The sequence below is a fragment of the Hippoglossus hippoglossus genome, chromosome 13 (assembly GCF_009819705.1).
Source record: "Hippoglossus hippoglossus isolate fHipHip1 chromosome 13, fHipHip1.pri, whole genome shotgun sequence".
NCBI lineage: Eukaryota > Metazoa > Chordata > Actinopteri > Pleuronectiformes > Pleuronectidae > Hippoglossus > Hippoglossus hippoglossus.
Genome location: NC_047163.1, coordinates 11770734 through 11795624, shown reverse-complemented (window position 1 = coordinate 11795624; position 24891 = coordinate 11770734). Strand labels below are relative to the sequence as shown.

At 42.0% G+C, this 24891-nt stretch overlaps 1 protein-coding gene across 3 annotated transcripts in view; it reads left to right on the top strand.

Moving 5' to 3' along the window:
• LOC117772351 (Down syndrome cell adhesion molecule-like protein 1 homolog) overlaps positions 1-24891 on the top strand; it is a 101267-nt gene that overhangs the window by 17238 nt on the left and 59138 nt on the right. For all 3 annotated transcript variants that reach the window (XR_004615763.1, XM_034603416.1, XM_034603415.1), the window contains exon 3: positions 215-361. Coding sequence is in view for 2 of the 3 variants with exons in the window: in XM_034603416.1 (XP_034459307.1) it covers positions 215-361 (147 nt within the window). In the remaining variant the exon portion in view is untranslated. The remainder of the gene's footprint in view (positions 1-214; positions 362-24891) is intronic.

Here is a 24891-nt window from a genome sequence, read left to right as displayed (position 1 = left end):
TTTGATTATTCTCAGACAATGACTTGATCAAAAGTAGTCATCACTTGCAGCTCTACTTTCATCACTCAAAGCTTTGTGTTAGTAATTTTCACTCTAATCACTTTGTCAAAACTAAAGATCTAAGTTTGCTGAGAATTATTTTCCCTTTTCTGTAACATCCAACAAACAGACATCCCTCCATCGACTAACTTTATGTCTTTCCTCCACACACCAGTGTTCAGGGAGCCCTACACAGTCCGTGTGGCCGACCAGCGCTCCATGCGGGGTAATGTTGCTGTGTTCAAGTGCCTCATCCCCTCAGCCGTCCAGGAGTACGTCAGTGTGGTGTCTTGGGAGAAAGATACTGTCTCCATCATCCCAGGTAGGAAATTCAGACACTGTCCTTTTGCCGTCCTGCCTCTCTTGCTGAAATGTTCTATCTTTGCAAACTCCCATTCGCGCCACCATGCGAGTTTTACTTGGAAAGCAAATGATCTAATGTCATTCCAATATCTCAGCGGACTCAGCAACATTTGCCCGGAGAGAAATGAGAAACGTCTCCTGTTTTTGTCCCAAACCACAAATAACCCGAGCCGTGTCTTCGAAGAAATGTGTTTTTCTTTCCAATTTTATCGTAATGGAGATTTCCTCCTCATTTGCCCCGTTTGTTGACAGCCTTTAATCGACACTAATCAATTTATTGGTGTCACCGACGTCTCCTGCTTTGTCAGTGAGAGAAGATGGAGGAAGGTTTAAAAAAATGGTCCAATCATTCAAGTCTGATGAAATGGCCTTTGCCTGGCACATGGCTCTTCACTCACTAACTGACACCACTGTGGTTAATAGCTGCGTTACAGGGATAAATCAGACATTAGTAGACATGTGTGGTGTGAGTGAGTGTGTGTTCCTGTACCTTTTATCTTTGTGAGGACCATTTTAAGCATAGACCATAAAAAGTGAGGACATTTTGATCGTTCCTCACTTTTTCAATGGACTGTTTGAGGGTTAAGACTTGGTTTTAGGGTAGGGTTACAATTAGGTTAGGGTTAGGATAAGGCATTTAGTTTGGATGGTTAAGATTAGGGAAAGGGCCAAGGGGTTGTTTTATGTCAATGAGTGTCCTCACTAAGATAGAAGTACACACGTGTGTGTGTGTGGGTGGGCTGGGGGGGATCTAATTTGATGAGTGATAGATCTGTTTAGCTGCTCATCACAGTCGCCCAAAAGAGAGCAGCCACACCTTGAGGGCTCTGCTGTGTCTGGAGCTGTTCTCCTCTTTTCGAATCAGTCGCTGTTTCCCTGAAGAATGATAATATCAGTTTGAAAGTGAGACTCCTACATGCTGCTGCATGTCTGTGTATTGGTGTTTATGTGTGTTGTGCATGTCTGTGTGTGTGCGTGTGTGCGCCGGCTTGTGCAGTGTTAACATTTGCTCCGCGGAGCAATGGCAAATTGCAGGGTGTCAGATGAGACTGTTTAGGTCAGATGATACGTACTGCGCCCTCTGCCCCTTATCTCGCTCTCTGATACCGAGCAGCCCTTTCATCTCTCTCAATAGTGTGCGTGCGTCTGCATTTGTGTGCCTTTGTATGGCTCTGTCCTTCACACGGGAGCACTCATTGATCCAGCACAGCTGTAGTGTTTGTGCATGTGTGTGCGTGCGTGCGTGCATACGTGCGTGGTTGTGTATGTGTGTGGCCTGAGGGGGGTTTCCAGTCTGGATCGATAAAGCTTGCTGTTGGATTCCCCTCTCTCTTGTCACGGATCCCTCAGTGCGAGAGTGGTGAGACCGGGCCAGTCTGTTTGACTGATAGCTCTGTGCATCAGTGTGTGTGTGCGTGTGTGTGTGTGTGTGTGTGTGTGTGTGTGTGTGTGTGTGTGTGTGTGTGTGTGTGTGTGTGTGTGTGTGTGTGTGTGTGTGTGTGTGTGTGTGTGTGTGTGTGTGTGTGTGTGTGTGTGTGTGTGTGTGTGTGTACAAGCCACTGTATCATGGCTATGTGGTAAGAGCTCAGTGGGAGTATGTTATTGATCAGCTGATGGACATGTTGGGTAAAACATGCACATATGAACTAGCGTGTGTGTTAGAATGAGCGCACACACGTGTTCACATGAGTAGCTTTCTGTGGCTAAGCTAATCAGTTTATGATGAGCTTTAATACAAAAAAGCTTTACGATTTTTACCCTGTGACTATAATACAATATAGTTTGTTTACAGAATATGCTTACTAATCATTTTATGTAAGAATACGGTACAGATTTGAAAAGTTTACATTTGGATCATTTTGATGAGCAGTTGTGCTTTGCTGCCACTGTTGTCAGAGTGGTGAAAAAAGGAGTGATTTCCCGTAGTGTAGCGTTAACCAATTTCAGCAATTTGATAACATTTCACACTGAAAAGTTCCAAGTTTCAAGGGGTGGCACTAGTTGTTATTTATTCCTAGATTTATTCAGTTTTGCAGTTGCTTTTGCACCATTTTACACTGTTACTGTAAAGTTTAAAACTTAAAAGGTCTTTTATTTTTATAAACTGAGGCCGCACTTAAACAGTTGTTAAGAGGAAGTAATGGTTTTCTAGATTTGTTTATGTGTGTTTTCTTCAGTTATTTAGATAATAAAAGAAGTTCTATGGCATCCTATCTCTGAATTTAATTGTTTGTCAATAACCTGAGCCAGGTCTTACGACAATGATAACGATCATCACTTCCATACAGGGTTGGTTAGTAGCATATAAAATACGTTTTTATTATTTTAAATGCACTGATATGGGATCAGTACTCTGTATCGGCTAATACAATAAGTTCAGGTATTGGAATCGCCTTTGTGAAGACAATGGTACAGAAACATCTGCAGTTGTAAACAAACTATTTTGGGGTTTACAGGAACACAAACCTCTGGTATTATTTACTACTTTGTGATATTTTAAAGATACAATAAATGGATTAATGAATTAAATAATCGTCAGGTTATTCGCTGATAACATTAATTGCACAACAACGTCTGGATTTGCATTTGAAAACGTTTGAGAGCTTTTTTCATCATCTCGCTCGCTCTCTGTTTTCTCTCTCTCTTTCCTCTCCGCAGTGCTGATGAATAGGTCTTATTAGTTACACAGTGCTCCTCTTCTTTCCATCCGTCTTTGGCTCCAAGCCTCCTCTCATCTCTTTCCCTCCCTGGTACAGACTGGTGGCCTGTGTCAGAACCATGGCCTCACTTAGACATATACACGCAGACTGCAGAGTGCACGTGTCCATCCCCTCCCACCACACTAAACTCCACACACTTCATCCACCTATTCATCCATCCATCCAACCACTTTACCTATCAGCTGCTGGTGGCATGCACTGCTCCCTTCTCTTTCGACAGCACTCGAGATGCTCTAGTGGTTCTCCATTTATTAGGGACAGTGCATGCCAAGGTATTGGCTTGACAGGATGACACATGTCATACCGACGGCCGTGTTGGTCAATAAAGCTGAGTTTGAATGGGCTTTGATGAAGAGGCAGGAGGGTGTTTGCTGACAGCTGGCCTCGCTGCGAGACGACCCCGCCTGGGTGTCGTGTCACTATTTGACAGCCAGATCTGTTTGCGTTGAGGCCCGTTCAAGGAGCGACAGTAGGGGGGGTTAGACGGGGAGAGAGACAGACAGTCAAACAGAGGAGAGCTTTGTGTTTTGACTGGCTCTCCTGGTTTCTACTCCCATGTCATACCTCCCCTTCTCCTGCTATCTCTCTATCTCGCCATGTCTCTCCCTCTAATTGATGGTTTGCTGGTGTTGCTGTCGGTTAGAGAATTAGCATTTGTTTGCTTGTCAGTTAGGGAACTGAAAGAGGATGCTCTGCTGACGGATGTGTATGAAGGAACTTCATCTGTGTGTGTTCATGGCTGTGTGTGTGTGTTTGCGTGCATGTGTGTGCATGTCACTTTGTTAGTATCCATCTCCTCCTCCAGCTGGAGCTTAAAACAGTGTGAGTTTTATCTGGTCACCATGGTAACGGGTGCGAACCGGCGGGCGGAATGAGGAAGGTGTGAGGATGCATCGCTGCCTGATTTTTATTAGTGCATCAGCACGGCTCAACTCTGACACACACACACACACACACACACACACACACACACACACACACACACACACACACACACACACACACACACACACACACACACACACACACGCACACACACACAGAGGACATAGCTGCATCTTTCTATCCTTCTTTATTTGATTGCAGTTTTATAAGTTCATGTACAATTTCATGGTGTGTGTGTGTTTTGGTTACACTTTGTGCATTTGCGAATGCAACACCAATAAATGGCTGATGATGCTATTGCAGATACATCGATGTTATGCATCGATCAATATCTCCTTATGGTTGCTTTACATTGTGTCTAATTTTGTCTCAGCTTGACATGAATGAAAAATTGGTTCTCCGCTGTTAATTGCACGTTATGTTTTTTTCTTGGATTCCATAGACACAAACATAATACTGCTGTGATTCACATAACATGCTGTGGTTAAAGATAATAAACTGGTGACAACTGAATGTCATGCTGCATTACATGTTAAGGAAAACATTGACATTATTATAATATTATTTACATTTTAATAAAACAATAAAAATAGATTATTACAACAATTCTAGTCATAACTTTGTAAAAAGTTTCTATGGACAGACAGTGGATGACTCACAATCCTCTGCTTCATCACATGAAGGGGCTTCAGCAATCGGAGAACAATACATTAGAATGATACAAAGTGATAGATGGATGGATTTATTGATCAATGATCTATTAATTGAGTCATTGATTAGTTCATATGGTGAGACTTAAGGGAAAAGAGGGAGTGGAAAACGTGTGACGTCCTTATTTTTGAATTCATTGACTGAGCTTGTTTAATCCCCCTTTCTCTTTCACACACACTGCCTCCCTTTCTCTTTCTCTCTCCCTCTCTCCCTCTCTCTCTCTCTGTGAAGTGTAGCGTCACCACAGCTGCTGCAGCTTCTGTCCCAGTCTCCATTTTGTCGCCACTCTGCAGAGGCCCTACACTCTCGCCAGACCCCTCTGTTTATCCACTCTTCTCTTAACTTCATCCCTCTCTCAGCCTCCTTTTCTGGAGGCACTTATTAGGCGACGGTGAAGTGACAAAGCATCGTCTTTTTCCTTCCGCTCCATCAAACCTGAAAGTGAACAACGGACAGGCCCCCCCAAAAAATGGCAGAATAGGCAGAAAAAGAAAGACAAAGTGGCGCAAAAGCATGACATGCTGAATTATGCAGATGGCAAAGTGGGCATAGGATGGAGAGGATGATGGAATGAGGTGGGTAGGTATATGAGGACATGTGAGAGGATGGGCAGATGGACAAAGAGAGAGGTGTGTCTGCGTGGCTTTCTTGCTGTCCCCAGCACCCCAGGGAGGAAGAGGAGGCCATGGGGCTCTAAAGCCGCTGTGTCCTGCCATTAAAGATGCATCTGACAAGAGCTTAATGCCCCCCCACCTACACTCTCTCCTCCATCTCTCTTTCTCCTTTCGAGTTTTTTATTCATCTCTGGTAGTATTTGACCATTAACCATTACACACATCATGCGCATCAATGTGTGTTTGTCTTTGGGACGGGGGCAGGTTGTACCTCGAGTGAGAGAGGGGGGCAGGGGGTGGCCGTGCAGGGGAAATGGGTGGTGTTTACTTATTGATGTGTGTTTATGGGCTGTGGTTTGTGCGAGTGTGTGTGAACCTGGCAGTGATGCGTGTTAGGTTGGGTTATTTATTCAGCACTCGTGTTTGGATGTTTTACAGAGAGAACAGGTGCAGAGCGACTCTGAGCTCGCTCTGTTTGAGCGGACCGCTCTCTGTGTGTGTGTGTGTGTGTGTGTGTGTGTGTGTGTGTGTGTGTGTGTGTGTGTGTGTGTGTGTGTGTGTGTGTGTGTGTGTGTGTGTGTGTGTGTGTGTGTGTGTGTGTGTGTTAGTGTGTGTTAGTGTGTTAGTGAGACAGATACAGACAGAGAGTAAGACACAGGGGCATTCACTGCTGTCCAGGCACTGATAGGGCCGCAATGTTTATTTGTGTGGACGATTTGAGTGTTGATGATTTGTAGCTTTCAAGGTCCCCTGAGACACAAATATCCACGTATATGACAGACTGGCAGACAGACACTGCATATGCACATGCACAGGAACATGGATGTTCTGTGTAGAGATTGAAATGGCGGGAGAGATGGAGGGATATTGAAGAAGGAAGGGAGGTAGAAAGTGAGAGAAGGCTGTGCACGAGGAGAATTTCAATGGCACTCCAATCATGCAGGCAGTCTCGTTAGCCCAGGGAACATTTGCATAGTGCTTCAGCGAATTCATTTGGCCTTACTCAGAGAAGATGGCTCCCTTTCCTCTCTGCTAGTTAGTTATTCATTAACCACATGCGGCCAAGGTGCGCGAGTGCACGCATGCGAAGTTGAGTCTGTGCTTTTGTTTTGTTTCTGACCACACGCTTTTGATTGATTTCATTTTTCTTTTTTAATACTGTATTTTCTCTGTGATTTGTGCATAAGAGCTTTGCCTGCTGTGTTTGCAGCGCGGCAGTGCGTCAGCACCTCAAAGCGAATGGATACGTGCCTCGTCGTTTCCTCCTGCATGTACACTTACAATAGTATTGTCAGTACATGCCAGCAGACAGAATCGGCGTCAGATATTTTGCCAAATGCGGAACCGACGTCAGAGCATTACTCATCACCCACCGTGATCTCCTCGCCAACACCCACTTCCTCAAATGCTGAGGCTGTGCCTCAACTTTGTGTATCACTGCTCAGTCCTCCCCCTCCTCCCCCCCAGCCCTAGGAACTAATTAGGGAAAATACATGACGGGGGTTCAGACAATCAGATCTATACTTGAGGCCATCACTAATGGGGATCATGACTTGCCTAAAAAAGCACGTCACTTGTAGGGCGGGGTAGGATTGAGTCTGTGTGTCAGAGGTGGGTGCGTGCAGGGGGGGCGGGGGGTGTTGCCAGCGAGGAAGCAGAGCCAGTAAGTGAAGATGACACACATAATGAAGAATACAGTGGATGTGTTATTCTAATTATCCCACTGACACCGCCTTGCAATCTAATATTGTTTGACAGTGCACAGCATCCATGAGGTGTGTGTGTGTGTGTGTGTGTGTGTGTGTGTGTGTGTGTGTGTGTGTGTGCACTTTTGTATGTGTGCGCATTGATTTGTGTGCGTGTGTGAATTTGCAGCAATGCATCTGTTACAGTCTGACACTGTTTGTCACGTGTGCTCAAGCTGAAATGGGAATTTGTTTTGTGAAATCAAAATTAAAATAGCTCTAGCTTTCAGTCAGTTGATACAGATAAACTGTCCTCCATACTTTTGTCTTTCATATACTTTATATGTAAGAAAATTTAATTATATAATATATTATGTATAATAAATTGTAAACACCCTTGAACAATTTGTTCCCTCAATTTTGTTTCCTTCGTTTTTTAATTTTTAAATTGCAACTTTTTAAAGTTAAACATCACTATGCTGTGGATGAATATGTCACCCAAAAAACCCCCCACCCTAATTGACCTAAAGTTATTATAATATATGAAATCTGAATATCTTTGGCTTTTTTACTTTTTGTAGAACAAAACAAAACATTATGAAAGCTTCATATGAAGCTTTGGTAAATTGTGATGAATTTTTGTTCATCAAATATTTCTTTAAAAAACCCTGCAGATTAATTGATACCTACAACACACACATATTTAACTGTCGACAAGGAGCACTGCAGACAATGCAATGTCAAGCAAATGTTGAATCTGAGGACTATGATTTTATCATTCCATGCTCAGAGGTTGACCAACAGGTCGAAACCTTTGACTAATAAACAGAGAGAAAGAAAGAGACTGGAGCGTCTGTGTGTGTGAGTGTGGTCGCAGCCATGCATGTGTTTGTGAATATTTGTGTTTTAGTGGCGTGGTGGGGGCAGGGTAATATGAGAGATATCCTGTTCCAACACATCCCCTCTGGAGCCGACTTAATGACCCGTGACCTGAAGATGTACAGTACATGCTAGGGAAGAATGGAGGGGAGCCGAGGAGAGACGGAAAGAAAGGAGGAGAAGGAGGGGGAAAAGGAAGTGGGGTGAGGAAACAGGAACAAAATGGATGAAAACTGCAGCAAATAAAACCGAATGAGAGATGCAAATGCATCAGTCTCTCTCTCCCTTCGCTCTCTCCCTCGCTCTCACTTCTTCTCTCTCTGGGATGTTTCCTTATCCGACCACATTCATATCCATCAGCCGCCGGTGCTCCGCCTCTTACCTCTCTTTGTCCATCTTTCACCCACTTTTCCTTATTCATTTCTTTCATCGGGTCCATAGATCACAGCTAATCAAAGACAGGATGGAGACAGCCAACAGAGCTCTGACACGCAGCGCACAATGGACACAGGCAGACACGGCAAGGGAAAGATAGGGAGCCTCAAAGTGAAGGAAGGACAGAGGGATGGAAGTAGAATAACTCAGTAGGGAAGTGAGCTGATGACAGGTGAAACAGATTGGCACAAATTACCTGCGCTCCCCTTTTTATTTGAGTCCTACTTAATTTTTCCTCTCCCCATTTTCCACTTGTCCATTTATTTAAATGAATTTCTGAGGCAGTTTTTCCTACAGTTACCCAATTCTGCTTTCACACCCCCACCTCACTCAATCTAAACCGAGACGCTACCTTCGTGTGTCTTTGTGGAGACGTGATCGTGTCTGTCATAGGCTACTTTTGGGGACAAATTTAGAGGTGGGGCAAGTGATTCAGGGTGTTGATATTTAAACTCAAGACCAAAACAAATACACCCCTCCCTTCATCGGTCTCTTAGAAGCTCCACCCCCCACATTCATGCACAAGGAAAATTGTCAAGGTGAACCAAACACCTCACCGATGCTTACGCGGGTCTTTAAGTTATTTCGCTGTCTGTGGGGCTTCAGTACTTAGCATTTGGAAAGCTACTGTGAAAATGATCGTGGGTATAACTTCCCGGGAGATAGCGGTAGTGATTGAAAGGCATTTCCAGTGGCTAACAGTATTTGTTACTTTCTAAAACAGTTGTGGCAGTATACGTTATCTGAGACCACTTTTTCTGGACGTCCTCCCATCCCTCAATAGTAGAAAGCAGAGGATTGATTGCATTACTGTGTTTCCCACAGAATTAATAAAATAAAAAATTAGGCCTGTGTATTTAAACCGTATCTTTTTCCATCACACACACAGCACGTATACAGCTCGAAGACTGCAAGGAGATATGAGCAGAATTTGACAAAAGTGTGTATTGGATTAAAGTCGCTTACATCACCTTTAAGGCTAAAGACCAGTCAATTTAGGACAAAAAACAATTGGAGAAAGAAGTGATTTTTAGTGTTAGGTTAAGTTTAGTGTTAAGAGTAAATCTCCTAGAAGTGAATGGAAACCTGTATGTCCCCAGAAGTGACCTATGATAATGTGTGTGTGTGTGTGTGTGTGTGTGTGTGTGTGTGTGTGTGTGTGTGTGTGTGTGTGTGTGTGTGTGTGTGTGTGTGTGAGCCCTCACTGACCTCCCCTGTGAGCAATGGTATCTCTATGCTTTATTAATAGCTAATCAATGGGCTCTCAGGGATGTATAAGATGCCCTGAGGACTCCCACAAGACATATGCCGGCATATCAGCACACACAACACACAGACATTTCCCCACACACATACACACATCAATAGTTCATAGGAGCCAGTGGAGTATAACACGTGTAAAGGTTATTTTGCCACTCGTTTTTATTTTTTCATTATGTTTCCATGCTGGCACTGCATCAAAATGATGCAAGCAGCTTGTATCCATAATAGACAGTTTCAGATTTGTCCTTCATGTTCCCTAATTTGGTTTTGTTTGCATCACAAATGCACTCTCACTCTCTCCTTTACCGCCGCCTCCGAAGGTTCTCGTGCTGCTTGACTTGACATTTATTCCTCTCAAGCACTTATCAGACCCACCTGACCACTTCTTGTTTTGCATCATTATTTTTCCTTCCCTTTTCTGCTATTTCCAGCGTGCCTGCCCTCTTCCTATTCTTCCCTCACCTACTTATTTTTTCCGCTCAGCTCTCACTTTCTGTACGGTATTTTGAAAGTGCAGTCTGTTTTTTGTTTTTCTTCCCGTCTGTTTTGTTGATGTGCATAGCATAGCCATTGTTTTACAATGCCCAGGGCAATGCAAGTTTTCTGTTCCTCTCACTCTGTCTCACTGGAGACATGTTTGAAAACAGCAATGTGAGTTTTAAACATATCTTGGGAGGAATTCTCCACCTTTCTCCTCTCCTTCTTAGTCAACCCTCTCTGAGCGATTGGCTCACTCTTTACATTCTGTGCTTCATGTGCATGAATATCACTCCTCAACACACATTTAATGATGTAACATGTAACAATCTTTCATTAAAAAGGAGGAGATCGATGTTGTATATTTTGATGAGGTTTGCACTCAAATCATTCAAAATGTTTCCAACAGTGGTCGAATCCAGAGAAATCCACAATTGTATTTGGTCGCCTTTTAATTGCGTCATATCCACTTTTCCCGGTCTCTGCTCTGATTTCTGGGGCAAATGATGTATGTTGAAGGAAAAACACACAGCTAGCCAGTTAGCTAGTAGGCTGCTTTTTCCTTCCACTGTTTGTATTGGTAACTTGTAATGGATCCTGATTATTCTTTTGCCACTCGTTTTGTCACTGAAGCTCTCCCAGCAATGTGCAAACACACAGTAGAACAAGTGACTCAACAAGCCTACGGCTCAAGGTTGTAAAGACAACAACTCCCATGATCCCACGCTGCTTCAAGGTGTTTTGTTATTGTTTTGATTTTGAGACCACAAGTGGCCGAAGTTACATATTTTTTACGATTAATCTATCCATAAATTTAAATTCTCAAAGTTTGTCTGCTATTGTGTGTGAATTTCATAGCCTTTTTACTGCTGTCATATCCAGGTACATTCATACATTAATTCACCAAAGATGCACATCTTTAAAAATGATTTGATAATTTGTACTTTCAAGTATCTAAATATTTTCACAGGCCCACTTGCATGTGATTGCCACAGATTTATGAGTTCTCATTGTAGCAGGGTTATATTTGTAGGATGGAATGAAAGTAGCTGCAGTGCCAGTGTTCATGTTAATCAGGGAACATGGCGTCCAGTGAGTGGACTGTGTGACTCACTGATGTGTTTTTAATAGTTTTCACAGAGGAATAAGTTATATTTGGATTTGGTCTAAGCAGACTATTGTTGGATTTATATCCAGTATTTTCACAGAAGGTTTCTCCACTCATTTCATGGTGATGACATGACACCCAGGACTCATAACCAAGAAATACTCATAACCCCTTAAACATAACACGTCTTTTTTTGCATCTCTAAGAAATTGAGGGTAGAGGTGCTGGTAAAACATGATGTTGTTGGACAGATTCCGTGTTTTCATTCTTAGGCAAATCAGTTGTTGTTGGTAGCTTCATAATTTAATGGGCATATATGGGAGGTTTCAATCTCCCCATCTAACTCTTGTCAAGAATGTAAATAGGCACAATTAGCAAATGTTGTAGTGCTTTAAACGGGCTGTGCTGTAACCCCAAAATTATGAGGATCCATAATCATGTGAAATAAGGTAACACGCTGCCGTGGCTGACAGGAAGCTTCCTCTCCTCAGCTGTGTCGAAATAGAAACCTGACTCACTTTTTTATTTGACCACTAGTCACACCCACATCCACCTGCCCTTTGACTAAAATGTGTTTGTTTGTTTTTGTGTTTGTGTGTCTGCGTATGTGAGAGAAAGACACGGAGAGAAGAAAATCTTTTTTACATCTGAGCTTAGCTGACTAAAGCTCCCAGAAGACAAAGGAAGGGGAGGACATGAGAGCGGGTAGAAAGAGTATGGAGGAAAAAGAGAATGGAATTTGAATCTCATATACATTTCAGTTGAAGTCATTCTCGACCTTGATATATTCTCTCTGGAGTTGGCCTAGCACGCACGCACATGCACACACACACACACACACACACACACACACACACACACACACACACACACACACACACACACACACACACACACACACACGTTTGTACTTCTATCTTAGTGAGGACACTCATTGGCATAATGCATTCACTAGCCCCTTACCCCTACCCTAACCATCCAAACTAAATGCCTAACCCTATCCCTAAAACTAAACCTTATTCTAACCCTAACCCTAAAACCAAGTCTTAACCCCCAAACAGTCCATTAAAGGTGGGTCACAAAGTGAGGACCGGCCAAAAGGTCACCTACACTATATCTGCCTAATTCTTTCCTAACCCTAGCTTTTCCCCTTATAAAACATCATGTTTAACTTCAGGAGTTACCAAACTAGAATTTTTTTTATCATCATTTTTTTTTAGCATCATTTAGACTTAAAACCTGCTGCCAGTGCCAAACAACTGTTTTATTGTGATCTTGTGATCTTTCCCCCGAATTCTAATCTGATCCTTAAAACAAAGTCCTAACAGTCCAATACACCTTTGAAGTTTTGAGGACGGGCCAAAAGGCCTGCTTATCTATCAGATCTATAACTCAAACCAGTCTTTACAAAGATAGACGATAGAAGCACAAGTACAGATCCCCCCCCCATCCCCCTCCCCACTCTCCTGGACAAAGCTCTTGTGTATGAGCACAGATTGACAGTTGAGTGCTCGCACTACAGCTCATTCATCCTTGTTGACTACATCTCTGCTGTCAAGTTGAAAATACAATGTATGTCATATGCAGCCTCTCCTCAAGATAAAACATGCTGTTTATGAATACAGTTGCTTGCACACGTAAATACCACAAATACAATATTAGGAGCGACAAAACAGAAAGATTGGGAAGAAAACAACAAAATGAAGGCACTCAAATGATTTGTACTGGTGCTCTCTCTCCTAACTCATGTTTCTTTTGTCCAAGGAAACACTGCCGCCATCCCCTATAGGGTTGGGGGGTTATTTATTGTATCAAGGTGTATTTCAAATTTTCTATCATCCTTCATATGTTATTGAAAACATGCATTTTATTTTGTCCCTTCTTTATTTGTGTATTTTGTATTGATGTGAAACACTTTGTGATTCTGCATCTGCATATTTTAACAGCTGTATGCTACTAACTTGTGGGACTTTCCACTGTAAATTGGTGACATTTAAGCGAGCTCTGGCTAAAGCTACACTACCGGAAATCCCTTACTCTTTGGCCGCTTTAAAAACGGTGGCACAGCGCCACTTCCCCCACCAATAGGAACAGCTATGTGTGTTTCCTTTACCCTGACTGTGACCTGACAGGCATACAGCCAGAAGGGGCCACACTGAGGGACATATTACTCTATGAATTGTCTCGTCATGGCACGTATGTGGCCTGCATGTCAGAGGTTCTTCACTCCTGCGCTAACACTGCTGTTTTGGTCTTTTTTAAAAATCTCACACACATGACTACTTTGATTTGATATTTCTTACATGGCCAGATGAAAAATATCTGGACAGGTTCCACCATGGTTCGAACGCCCAGCTTGTTTGGGGTCTTTCTGTGTGGAGTCTGTGTGGGGTTTCTGCAGGTCTTCCTCCCACAGTCCAAAGTCTAACAAAGGTGAAATAGACCATAGGTGTGAATGTGAGAGTGAATAGTTGTTTGTCTCATACATGTTGGCCCTGCGATGCACTGGGGACCTATCCAGGGTGTACCCCACCTTTCCCAATGTCAGCTGGAACCCTCAAAGAAGAAGAGGCATAGATAATGGATGGATGGATGGATGGATATACTGTACCTAGTGTAATTTAGGCTCACAGCCATGAAAAAGAAGGTCTACATTTCATGTGTTGACAGTGCCAAGAATATACATAGATATTTTTTGACTTGTCTTCCTCTTTAAGCACCCCCACTCACCAACAGCACCCATCTCCAGATTTGCCATTTGTGTGTGTGTGTGTGTGTGTCTTTTCTCCACTGCATACACAGTGTGCCCTTCTTTTGCAGGCTGACAAGTGAATGCCTTGTTTATTTCTGCTGAGGGGAAAACAGACGGGTATTTATTCCTTTGCTCCCCTATCTCCACTTCTTTCTTTCACTCTCATCCCCCTTATTTCTGACACCTTCAAACAAACGTGGAGCGTTATACAGTAATGAGCTAATATGTCATCCAGGTGAGGGTGTTATACGGACAGATGAGGATCAATCACCTTTGGAGGGCTATATTGTCATGTACCAACTTTAATGTTGTAAGAGCTTTAACAGATTATGTATCGACATGTGATGTTTTGTCACAGGAAGAAAAAATATGCCTATATTTGCAGTATGGTGGATTCAATGATATCTGTGTCTCTCAAAGTATGTCTGGACTTTTCGTGGCTCCAAACCTTTGTGTCTCTTTGAGTACAGCAGTTTTCTCTCTCAGTGGTCTACTGAGTTTTTATTTTTGTTTTTGTCTTACTTAGCCTTTGTCACCTGATCTCTGTCTCGCTTGAAGTCATTCTAGAGGGCTATGGTGGGAGTGGGACACAGCAGCATTGTTGATGGCAATAAAACTTTACTTTGGATCGTTACTGTCGGGTGAGGATGAAGTCAGCATTTCCTTAGATACAAATCCTAAATGCAAAATTTAAGGAAATAATTAAATAACCTGTGGCGCTGTCGTTCTGCTCATCTCCAGCCAAGCCAATACGTGCGCTAACCCAGAGCAGTGCTCCAACCAGTGAGACAACATACTAACCAACAAGTACCTTTAACATAGGAGTGGGTGGTCAGTAGTCAGAGGGTTAATGTGTGATACATTCAGCAATAAACTCAGACAAACAATGCATTTGCTCTGTCGAAATAACAGAGAGACAAAATACACAAGTGGCTGATACAGAAAGTTGAGCATATGAAAAACATAGGATATGTTTTCTGAGCAGCAGACAACCCCAAAGCTGAAAGGCTGTAAAATAAGGTAAATATTGCACTTGCAATAGGGTGTCAGAAACTCCAGTGTGAAGTTCATGTCACTCTGTGTCTTCTGGGTCTGTTATCAACTGTTTGCACACAGATTAACTCAAAAAAGGTTAGTACTGACTTCTCCATTCTGTGCTATTAATGCAGCTATAAGACAACTATCACGATTAGCTACTTTTTGGTTTGCTAAGCCCGTTTTTGAAACTGCTAAACAGGCGTCTGTGGCTCAGGAGGTAGAGAGGGTCGTCTACTAACAAGAATGTCTGTGGTTTGATTCCTGGCACCCCAAGTCTATGGCTTGTACTGTAAAGTGTAAGGTCTATTTACAGATTTTTTGACATTCCGAGTCTCTAGGTTTTGATATTTTCAGGCATACAGGCTTGTTTTCATGGACTGTTTCAGTTCCATCCATCGCTTCACTGATATTGTCATTATTTGAAACATCATAAATGCTCAGGTGCGCGCTGTGTCAGATATCAGTTATTTATGTTTTACTATCAGTACACACTCCTTCCTTGTGCCCATGGTACTGCTCATGTCTCAGTGCATGGTGCAATATCCTGCAGTCTGTTTTGATCCTGAACAGGAATATAGGTTTACATAATATAGGTTTTTGACACTTTTGTGGAGGAATGGAGGAATGGGTGAATGGATGGAATGATGTAGATGTGCTTGAAAAAGACAGGAAAGAATAGATGGAAATATCTTATTATCTTATCTGGACATACACTAACCAGGTGAATCATCTCTGAGTGATTTGTTCTGTGAATTTAAGACCTCACAAGAGTCACTCAGACCTCCTTTGCATATGGAAGCCTCGGTTTCCATTTTTGATCTTCCCACCCACCAATCGGAATCGACCTATTTTTTTGCAATTACATCAATTCCTTGGGTGTCATTATACTTTCATATACGAAAGCCACCTACCTATTATGCACACCGCGCACACGCTCTGTGAAGGGCCGAGTGGCAGGTGGAGGGGTGGGTAATTGTGGCATCAGTTGATAACCAGTGGACATGACTGTATGTTTTCCTCTCCAGAAGTCAACAGCGCGTAGCAGTGTTCCACTAATAGGGAGAGTGGCTCTGCATATACGCAATGTGTTGCTGTGCAGGAGAGAACCATTCTGCCACTGCCAGTGTGTGTGGTGGTGTGTGTGTGTGTGTGTGTGTGTGTGTGTGTAGGGGGGGGGGGGGGGGGGGGTGTTTTTATACCAAGGTGGGGACTTAAATGTGTATACACACCAGGCTATGGGGACGTGTGAGGTTCCTGTGGGTAGAAGATGCTTTTTGAGGTGTAGGTTAGGGTTAGGGTTAGGCTAAGGGTTAAGGGAATAGGGATTGCATTATATCTATGAGTGTACATATCCAGAGTCTACGTGTAACAATGAGGTTTGCTGATTGGGAGAAAATGCGAACGAGAGATAGATTAGGAATGCAATAGAGAGGTAGCAAGTACAAGGATAAGATAAAGTAATGAGAGAGATACAGCATAAAGAAAAACCACAGTTGCTGGGGAGAAAGTGATAGAGAGATTGAAAGAGAGAAGGGTTACTCTCCAGAGAGATGCACGCGGGGACCAAAGACACATTCTGCCACCATAAGCATGTTCAAAGTTTGAACAGGCACTTAGGAGGGACACAGCAAAAATGCATATTTCTCAAAGAGGTTCCGAGCTTGTGGGTAAAGCAGTGATTTTTGTGTGAGGTGTTGAAAAGAAGGCAGGGGATGCAGAAAAGAGGAGAGACAAGTTTGAGTGGAGGAAGGGAGGGAAGAGAGAGAGATGCAAGCTTTCTTAATGGATGTGTTTTTGCTCCACTAATTTTAGGGCCCATTTAACAGTGTGCTGCTCTCCCACTGTCTCTCCCTCCCTCCCTCCCTCCCTCCCTCCCTCCCTCCCTTGCTCTCCATCCTTCCACCTCACCCTCTCCTCTCTACCCTTGCATCTCCAGTTAATTTAATGAAGGGTTACCCGATTGCTTTTAACATTAATATTCCAATACCAAGTGATGTAAATAATGAATGCAACCTCCCTCTATTCTCTCTCCATCTCTCTCACTCTCTGGATGATGTTGAGCCCCATCTGTCGTCTCTGTGGTGGCACAGAGCACTCCCCAAGGATGAGAGGCAAAAGTGGGATAAGTGGGCAGAGAGAGGGAGAGAGGGGAGGGTGAAGGGTGAGGGAAGGGTGTGTCTTTAGGGATAACATGAGGTTTTGTTCCTCTTAGTGTCAACGCTGAGATTTTTTTTGTGGTGTGGGTTTGTGTCTGTCTGAATTGGAAATTCAACTTAACACCATAATTTAGTGTCATGATAGATTATTAGAGGAAACAATGGCCTTTAAGGGTTTCAAACTACGGTGCCAGGCGCCAGATCCATGAGATAATTTTACGCCGCCACGTCTATATTCATTTCATTTTGTCTTTTATTTAAAAATAATACACACAATTTATAGCGAGATTAAGACATTAAAACCCTAAAACTCAAATCTTTATTACCGCTGCCATGAGGTTATGTTTTCACGCCTGTCCGTTTGTTTGTTGGTTATATTGAAGCAGGTTTACGCAAAACATCGATAAGGATTTCCATGAAACTTGGTGGAAGGATGGTACATGTGTCAGGGAAGATCTCATTAAAGTTTGATGTGGATCTGGATCAGGGGGCAGATCCAGAACTTATTTTCTCCTTTTTCTAACATTACGAGATAGGACATTTTTCAACATTAGGGAATAATTCATGGATCTTGATGGAATTATAAAATATCAGGCATGTTTAGAAAACTGATATTTATGAGTTGGTGCAGCTTGGATGAATTTATGGGGACTATTGGGCCCCCTACTGATTGCCATTCCAGATTTGATTGCAACATTTAGCAAGATGCACCTTACTGTGTAACTAGTCAGGATTAACACAGAGTTTCACCAAACCTGGGGGCTTTCTTCACATGATCAACTTAAGTAGCTAATCAGTCAAAGGTCAGGTTCAAGGTCAACAAAAATAAGGTCCAAAAACACATCTTCCAAGATATCTGATCAGAAAATGAATCTCCGTTATATTAAGTCATATAAGTGACGTCATGAAGAACTCACAAAGAAGTTAGAACATTATGCTATTAATAGTTTAAAAAAATGCATTTTCCATGTAACTCTGCAACCTAGGACTCTGGCTTATTTAGATTGAAACAATTTAGAAAAAATTCAATATTTATAATTTTAAAATACCATTAAAATCATACAGCAAAGGGCCGCAAGTCACAGTCAAGCCTGTGGCCAGTGCAAATTACTCAAGCCTCGGTAAACAGGGTCCCCGCTCCATGAGGTGAGCCACCAGGTGCTCATAATGCATTATCCTTTGCAACCAATAAGATAAGAGACACAATTTGAAGCTTATTTAGAATCATTTATCATCATAGGGTTTAAATATTGTTATGATGATGTAAAATTAAAATGGAATTATTACACAATAAAAAGGTAACTATTGCCATCACCCCTCAAATTCTTCTCATTGACTCTTATTTTTTGCAGAGCACCTGACCCCAAAAAAACTCTTCTCTCCAGAGGTTGATCCAGGTGGACAAATTATTTTTTCTGTTGTGGAGCTAAATGTGCCTTCGGCTTGAGTTCCTATTCTCAATGAATGCAATTTTAAGAGGCACTTCTCTGCTCAACATGCAGTGGGATACAATAGAGGGAATAGAGAGGGACGAGTTGTTTAGCTTTAGAGTTTATAGAGTTCAAGTCAATTTGTACAAATATTCTTCATTTTTTACTTTTTTAAAAGACTGATTTCCCTAATTGTGTTTGGTGCATTGTGTGGGCGGCTGTGACTCAGGATAGGTTGTTGGTGGTTCGATCGTGTGTGTCCTTGGGCAAGACACTGAAGCCTGAATTGCCCCTATGTAGCATCAGTATGTGTGTGTGTATATACTATATGAATGGGTGAATGTGACTCATGTCAAGTGCTTTCAGTGATTGTTAGAGAGAGAGAAGCAAGATAAGCTTAATATAAATGCATTTATCATTTCCACGAATGTGATTGCTGGGACCGTTTGAGTGGCCTGTGTTGATTTGCGCCAAACAGCCAATGTTCTGACTATACTGCTATTAGCTATAGCTTTTTCTGCTGCTCCTAAACTTGACATGATTTAAATTAGTATCACAGTGGATTATTAAATACTGTGAGCTGTAAGAGTCTATACTGAAGATAGGAAGCTATGAGCGATGGTAAAAGAACACGAGGAAGAGAAGTTGGAGAGCTGGTGTTGTGAGCTGGTTTAGACTACAGGCCTTTTGCAAACTAGTATTGAGTGGAGCTAATTAATTTAGACTCAGCCAACAGATGGCTAAAGCCACATGGCAGCCACTAAGGGAGGCACTCCTCTTTCCTCTTACTCTCTCTCTTTCTTTTCCTTTAACTGTCTCAGTCCACCCTCTCCAACAGCACTCGCTGTTAGACGCTCTGCATACGTGTGTGTCTTCGAAGTTATCACCGGCAGCCGGAGAATTTGATCGATCTTCAGTGAGCAAAGGCCTCTGGGGTGGACCCGAGAGCTCTCAGGCTATTAGTTAGGTTGTGTGTGTGTGTGTGTGTGTGTGTGTGTGTGTGTGTGTGTGTGTGTGTGTGTGTGTGTGTGTGTGTGTGTGTGTGTGTGTGTGTGTGTGTGTGTGTGTGTGTGTGTGTGTGTGTGTGTGTGTGTGTGTGTGTGTGTGTGTGTGTGTGTGTTTGTTTCCAAGGTGTTTATTTAAGCATGTAGAGGAGACTGGATGGAGGGAGATGGAGAAATGGCAGAAAAGGGCTTTTGGTATTAGTGGCTTCACATGTTCATGTAAACACCACTCCAACATCATATTGTGACACACCACTAACATACAAAGCCACTAACCACTTACATCTCTGCTACACAAACATACACGCACACACACACACACACACAGAGAGAAGCCACACTACAACCTCTCTGGTGTTTCTGCAACCAAAGCCATTTCTGAGGAGTTTCCCTGAGCACTTGAGCAGGAAAACACATTAAAGTTTAACTGGAGGAGGAGAAAGGAGGAAGGAACGAAAGAAAGGGGACATCAGAGTACTGTCGCACACACTATACTCCATTCTCCCTGCAAAATACTCAGCCTAAATTCTGTGCTTTTCTTTATTTCCTCATACAAGGCTGATGGAGAGGAGAGAAGAGGCAGGATTAATAGAGTACAGGAGATGATCAGGTATTGGAAAGAATATTGATATCCAGTAATAAGTCCTTCACACTACTGATGTATTATTCTGGTGCAGATTTCACACTGTACGATGAACAATTGACAACAACTTTATCGATAAGATTTTGTCAGAAGGAATCAACAGCTTAGTGTACAACACTGAATAAACGTCAGCAGTAAAAAATTACACGTCTTTGTTCCACCGATCTTTAACCCCTCTGTGGTGTTTTTTTGGTCTTTCCTGCCAAATACTGAATGTCAAAGGGTGCAGAAATAAAAACAGATAGAATAAAAAGGGAGGGGGGGGCTACGGAGAGAGAAAAAGGGGAGAGAGAGCAGGGGACAGATGGGGGAGCTGGCATGCACGTGGCACACTTTGCATGGGAGTGTGAGTGGATGTGTGCGACACACAATAGTGGTAATTATCTTAGCCGTTGAGTGCACAGAGGGCTTGGTAGTATAGAGTATGATGGGGGAGGGAGGGAGGTGGGGGCAGGCAGTCAAACAGTAATATAATCATAGTCCTTTGTGTGAGCGAGAGCAGAGGGCAGCTCAGTGTCAGCTGTTATTGAGTGCTTATCCCCTAACGGCCTCCCCTACGCACAAATACACGCACACAAACATGCGCACACAATGTATAGCCATGTCCATGAAATCGCACTATTCATACGTCCATGCTCAAGCCACTTTCACACGTCGGTTCCCCGCAAATCCATCAGTCACAGCCGAAGAATTATTTAAACCAAACATTATGCCTAATCTGACATGCAGTGAAGGGTTCCCAGTGGTTGTGACAGGTGACAATTTGATCTGCGCTTACAAAGCCTAATCACTATGGTAACTGTGTTTATGTTAGAGTTGCCTTAACCACGAGCTTTGTTCATTCATTAGCTGTTCATGTGTTACGTACTGTAAGTGTCAGTGGAGGGGCAACATCTCTGAAAGCACACAAGTATGTGGGTATGTGTATGTTTTAAGGACATTTTGGGGACATATACCTCACTGTCATGTTATGGGGACTCACCGTCCATGTGAGGACACCAAGCTGCTCCCCACAAAATAATTCATGACATATTTTGGAGTAATGACTTTGGTGTTCGGTTAAGGTTAGGATTGTGTTAATTCATGTCGTGGTTGTTTAAAGTTAGAGTGAGGGTCAGTGAGGCCTTTAAGGTCAGTGCAGGTCAGTGCAGTGTCTTCATGGTGTGTGACTGTGTGTATGCAAACCACTTACCTCCCAAATGTGGACATGCACTTAAATCCACCATGTGCCCAATATTTTGGCCTGCATTATCCAAATTTGACCAATTGGGAAATTCTATAGTCCACGTTTATTCGTACCCCAGTCACTGTGTTGACTTGTAGGCTATATTCAGACATTAGTTGTAGCTCGACAGAACTATACTCGAAACTCTTCTTAACTCTGGTTCCTTGTCCACTACTGCAAGGGTTTAAAAGAGCCTCCGGTTACATGCATTTTTTGTAATACAAATACAAAGATTAGGAATCGTGTTTACTTTAATTTAACTGCGTAATGAGTCAGTGTCTGTTCACACTGACTTTTGTCTTTTAATCTTATACCTCCACCAAGGACATTATGCTTTCATCTACATCTGTCTGTTAATCAGCAGTATTACACAAAACTACTGGATGATGGATTACCACTAAACCTGGTGGAAAAGGTCAGGGTAGAAACTTTCTTCTTAACATTATGAGATGGGGCTTTTTCAACATTTTCGTTTATTTCTCAGGGAATAAATCATGGAACTTGTTGAAAAAAAACAGACAGACTTATATCAATGAGTGTGGGCAATTTGGTGCAAATAAAAATCAGGATCTGGTGAATTTAAATATGGTTTCCTAAGGGGACTGTTGGGCCTTGGGGGAGATATGCATTCTTTGAGTGCCAATATAGTTTTCTATGGGATTTTATCCACTTTATATTGTTGTAAGTGTCTTTTGATTCTTGGTTCAACAACACAAGTTTTAAGTTGTCACCTTGGACCATGGGAACTAATGGCTGTCACTCATCTTCGTGAGGTTTTAAGCTGAATAGATGATTGAAGGATATAGTAAAGACATAAGCCTTTAAAGAAACCCCTATCCATTTTTTATTTTAATTGTTTTGTTTTTTAACACCAAAACAAAGAGCAAAGACAGACACATGTGTGTGACAAGAGATGAGGAATAGACTTAAGCCATGAACATCAATGTCAGTGTAGTGCAGGGGTTAGGCACACAGTGTATTAATAGAAGTCTGTTTAAGTCTTATAAATAATTCTGTGGCCTGGTCTTGATCCTTCAGCCCTGAGGAAATCCCACTGCTGACCAGAGAAAATACAGAGGGCATATCTTAGACTTGACCTTCTCGTGTATACCCACACACAAAACACACTCAAGCCTCCTTAGAAATTTATTTTTCAACATGGCCTCTTTCCGTCTCTTGACCCTCACTTACTCTCTCTCTCTCTCTCTGTCTGTCTCCCTCTCTCTTAGCTCTGCAGGGATCGACTTAGCTGCTACGCATCCTCGATGATAAATAAATGTTTCGCTTTGTCTCCTCATCAATAATGCAGACTTACTTTAAGTGCTGCTGTGGGGGCTTACATTCTTTGTCTTTCCCTCTGTTGTTCTCTCTGACTTCTTCCCTCACCTCCATCCCTACATGTGATGGAGGGGAGGAGGCACAGAAGGGAAACACAGAAAAGCACTCAGAATCTCTTCTCTTCTTTCAGAGCCTACCTGTGGCTTTTTGAGAGAGAGGCAAGGCTTTACCTGAGCAACAGGAGAGAGAAAGAGAAGTTGAAAAGAAAAGTGAATAAAACTGATTCAGCCACTGGAATTTTTTATTTTTTATTATTAATATAATACAACGGACGCAGCCTTCTTGAATTGGGACACAGTTACTGCTTTGCATTGTTGTGTTATGTTTTTTTAAACTAGATAATTTTTAGATTTTTACATTATTTCTTGATTGGTATTTATGTAACTACTTTGCACTACACATAAACCTATAATAGACATGGGAGACACTTTATCTTGAAATCTATTATTTACAGTCATATAAACAACATTATTGCTCTCAACATTTTTTGATCTGTTTACCTTGTGCACTTCCAGCAGGGGAACACTCAGATTTCCATGCAGTTTTGTGGAATCAGGCCCATTTAAGTGCAAACTGTATGGTTGTTAGTTTGATGTCCACCTTCTTTCAATCACATTATGTTACGTTTACCTGTGGCCAAGCATATCCTCATCAACCCCACCAAAGATGCAGTCTGCAAATTGTAACTCTCGTGCTTTGGTCTTACCATTGCAGCAGATACTTTTTTATTGACTCAAGACAAAGTACAAACTTCTATGCTAGTCAATACTTGGAGCATCAGCTTGCTGAACTTAATTAGCTCCTGGACTGAAGGTCACATTGGTGGAGTGTTGTTCTTGTCGCCAGTGATTCCAGAGCTCATGTATATTGGCAGTATTGCATTTATTCAAAAATCTCCATTTTCGCTTGATGAACATATGTGTGTATATGTTTGTGGGCATGTGCAAATGTCATACATCCATGTACTGTATGTCCATGAGGCTTCCACACTTTCACATTCAGATAGGGGACAGTTGTATCTCTTGTAATACAAAAGTCTGACTATTCACCATTAGCTTGTGCAGTGCAAGTCTAATGGGGCATATATTTTGAAAGCCAAAATAAAATTATTAAAATTTGTATTGAATATCGAGCACATCAGAGTGCTACCTTTATTCGGGATGGCAGTTTCCCCTTCATCCTGGTTTTGAATACCCAATTCCTACTGCAGTTGTTGTTGCTGTAAAGTTTTACTCACGGGTAAGAAGTGGGTGGCGGTAGTTCTGTTTAGATAGACCAAGAAAGTGATGTAAAAAGAAAATGATATGAACAGATTCCTACCTTTCACAATACCAACTGCATTCAGCAGAGCAAAAGCCAGCGTTGCACAGCTCAAGGTTCAATACCAAGCTGCTATGTTTTTTTTTCTTAATCATCGGTGTAAATTCATATTGTATTATTTGTTGCACCTTTATGGTGGATCTAAAGGTATGAAATTGCAATTATTCAGTCTCATTATCTGCCTGATATGATAAATCTGTTTTATAACTCTACTTCTATGTAGGTTCAGGGGTTTGCAGGAATTTCAAAAAAAAACATGAAAAAGGGGGACTCTGATCCAAAATGGAAACGGTAATCAGGACCCAAAACTACATTGGATGGGATAATACCTGTGGTGTTTGTAATTTTGTTAAACAACAATAATATAATATAATATGTATATATATTATATTATATATGGCATTTTATAGAAAATCAATAATAGTTTGGTAAAGATAAAAAGACAGAGATTGGACGGTCTCTTTTTCGAAAATACCATTTAATAATTTGCAATAAACCAGCTGATAAATCAAAGTTTGTCATCCCATTGAATCAGAGGTGACTAATAAAACTAATTATGATTGAACTCCATTTAACAGCTTCAGTTCCAGGAGTCTGGTATTGTGGAGGCTTGCTGCTACCGTGTCATAGCCTATTGGGACACAGAGCCATTGCTATTGTTAACACACTTATACCTTTCCTGTTATAACAGTTCAGCTTTCCCCATAATGGGTCCATAAAAAGACTGATATCAAAAAGATGGAGACCTCCAGTTTATTGGCACGAACACAACAGCAAAATCTTATCTGGTTGACGGATTGGTTTTA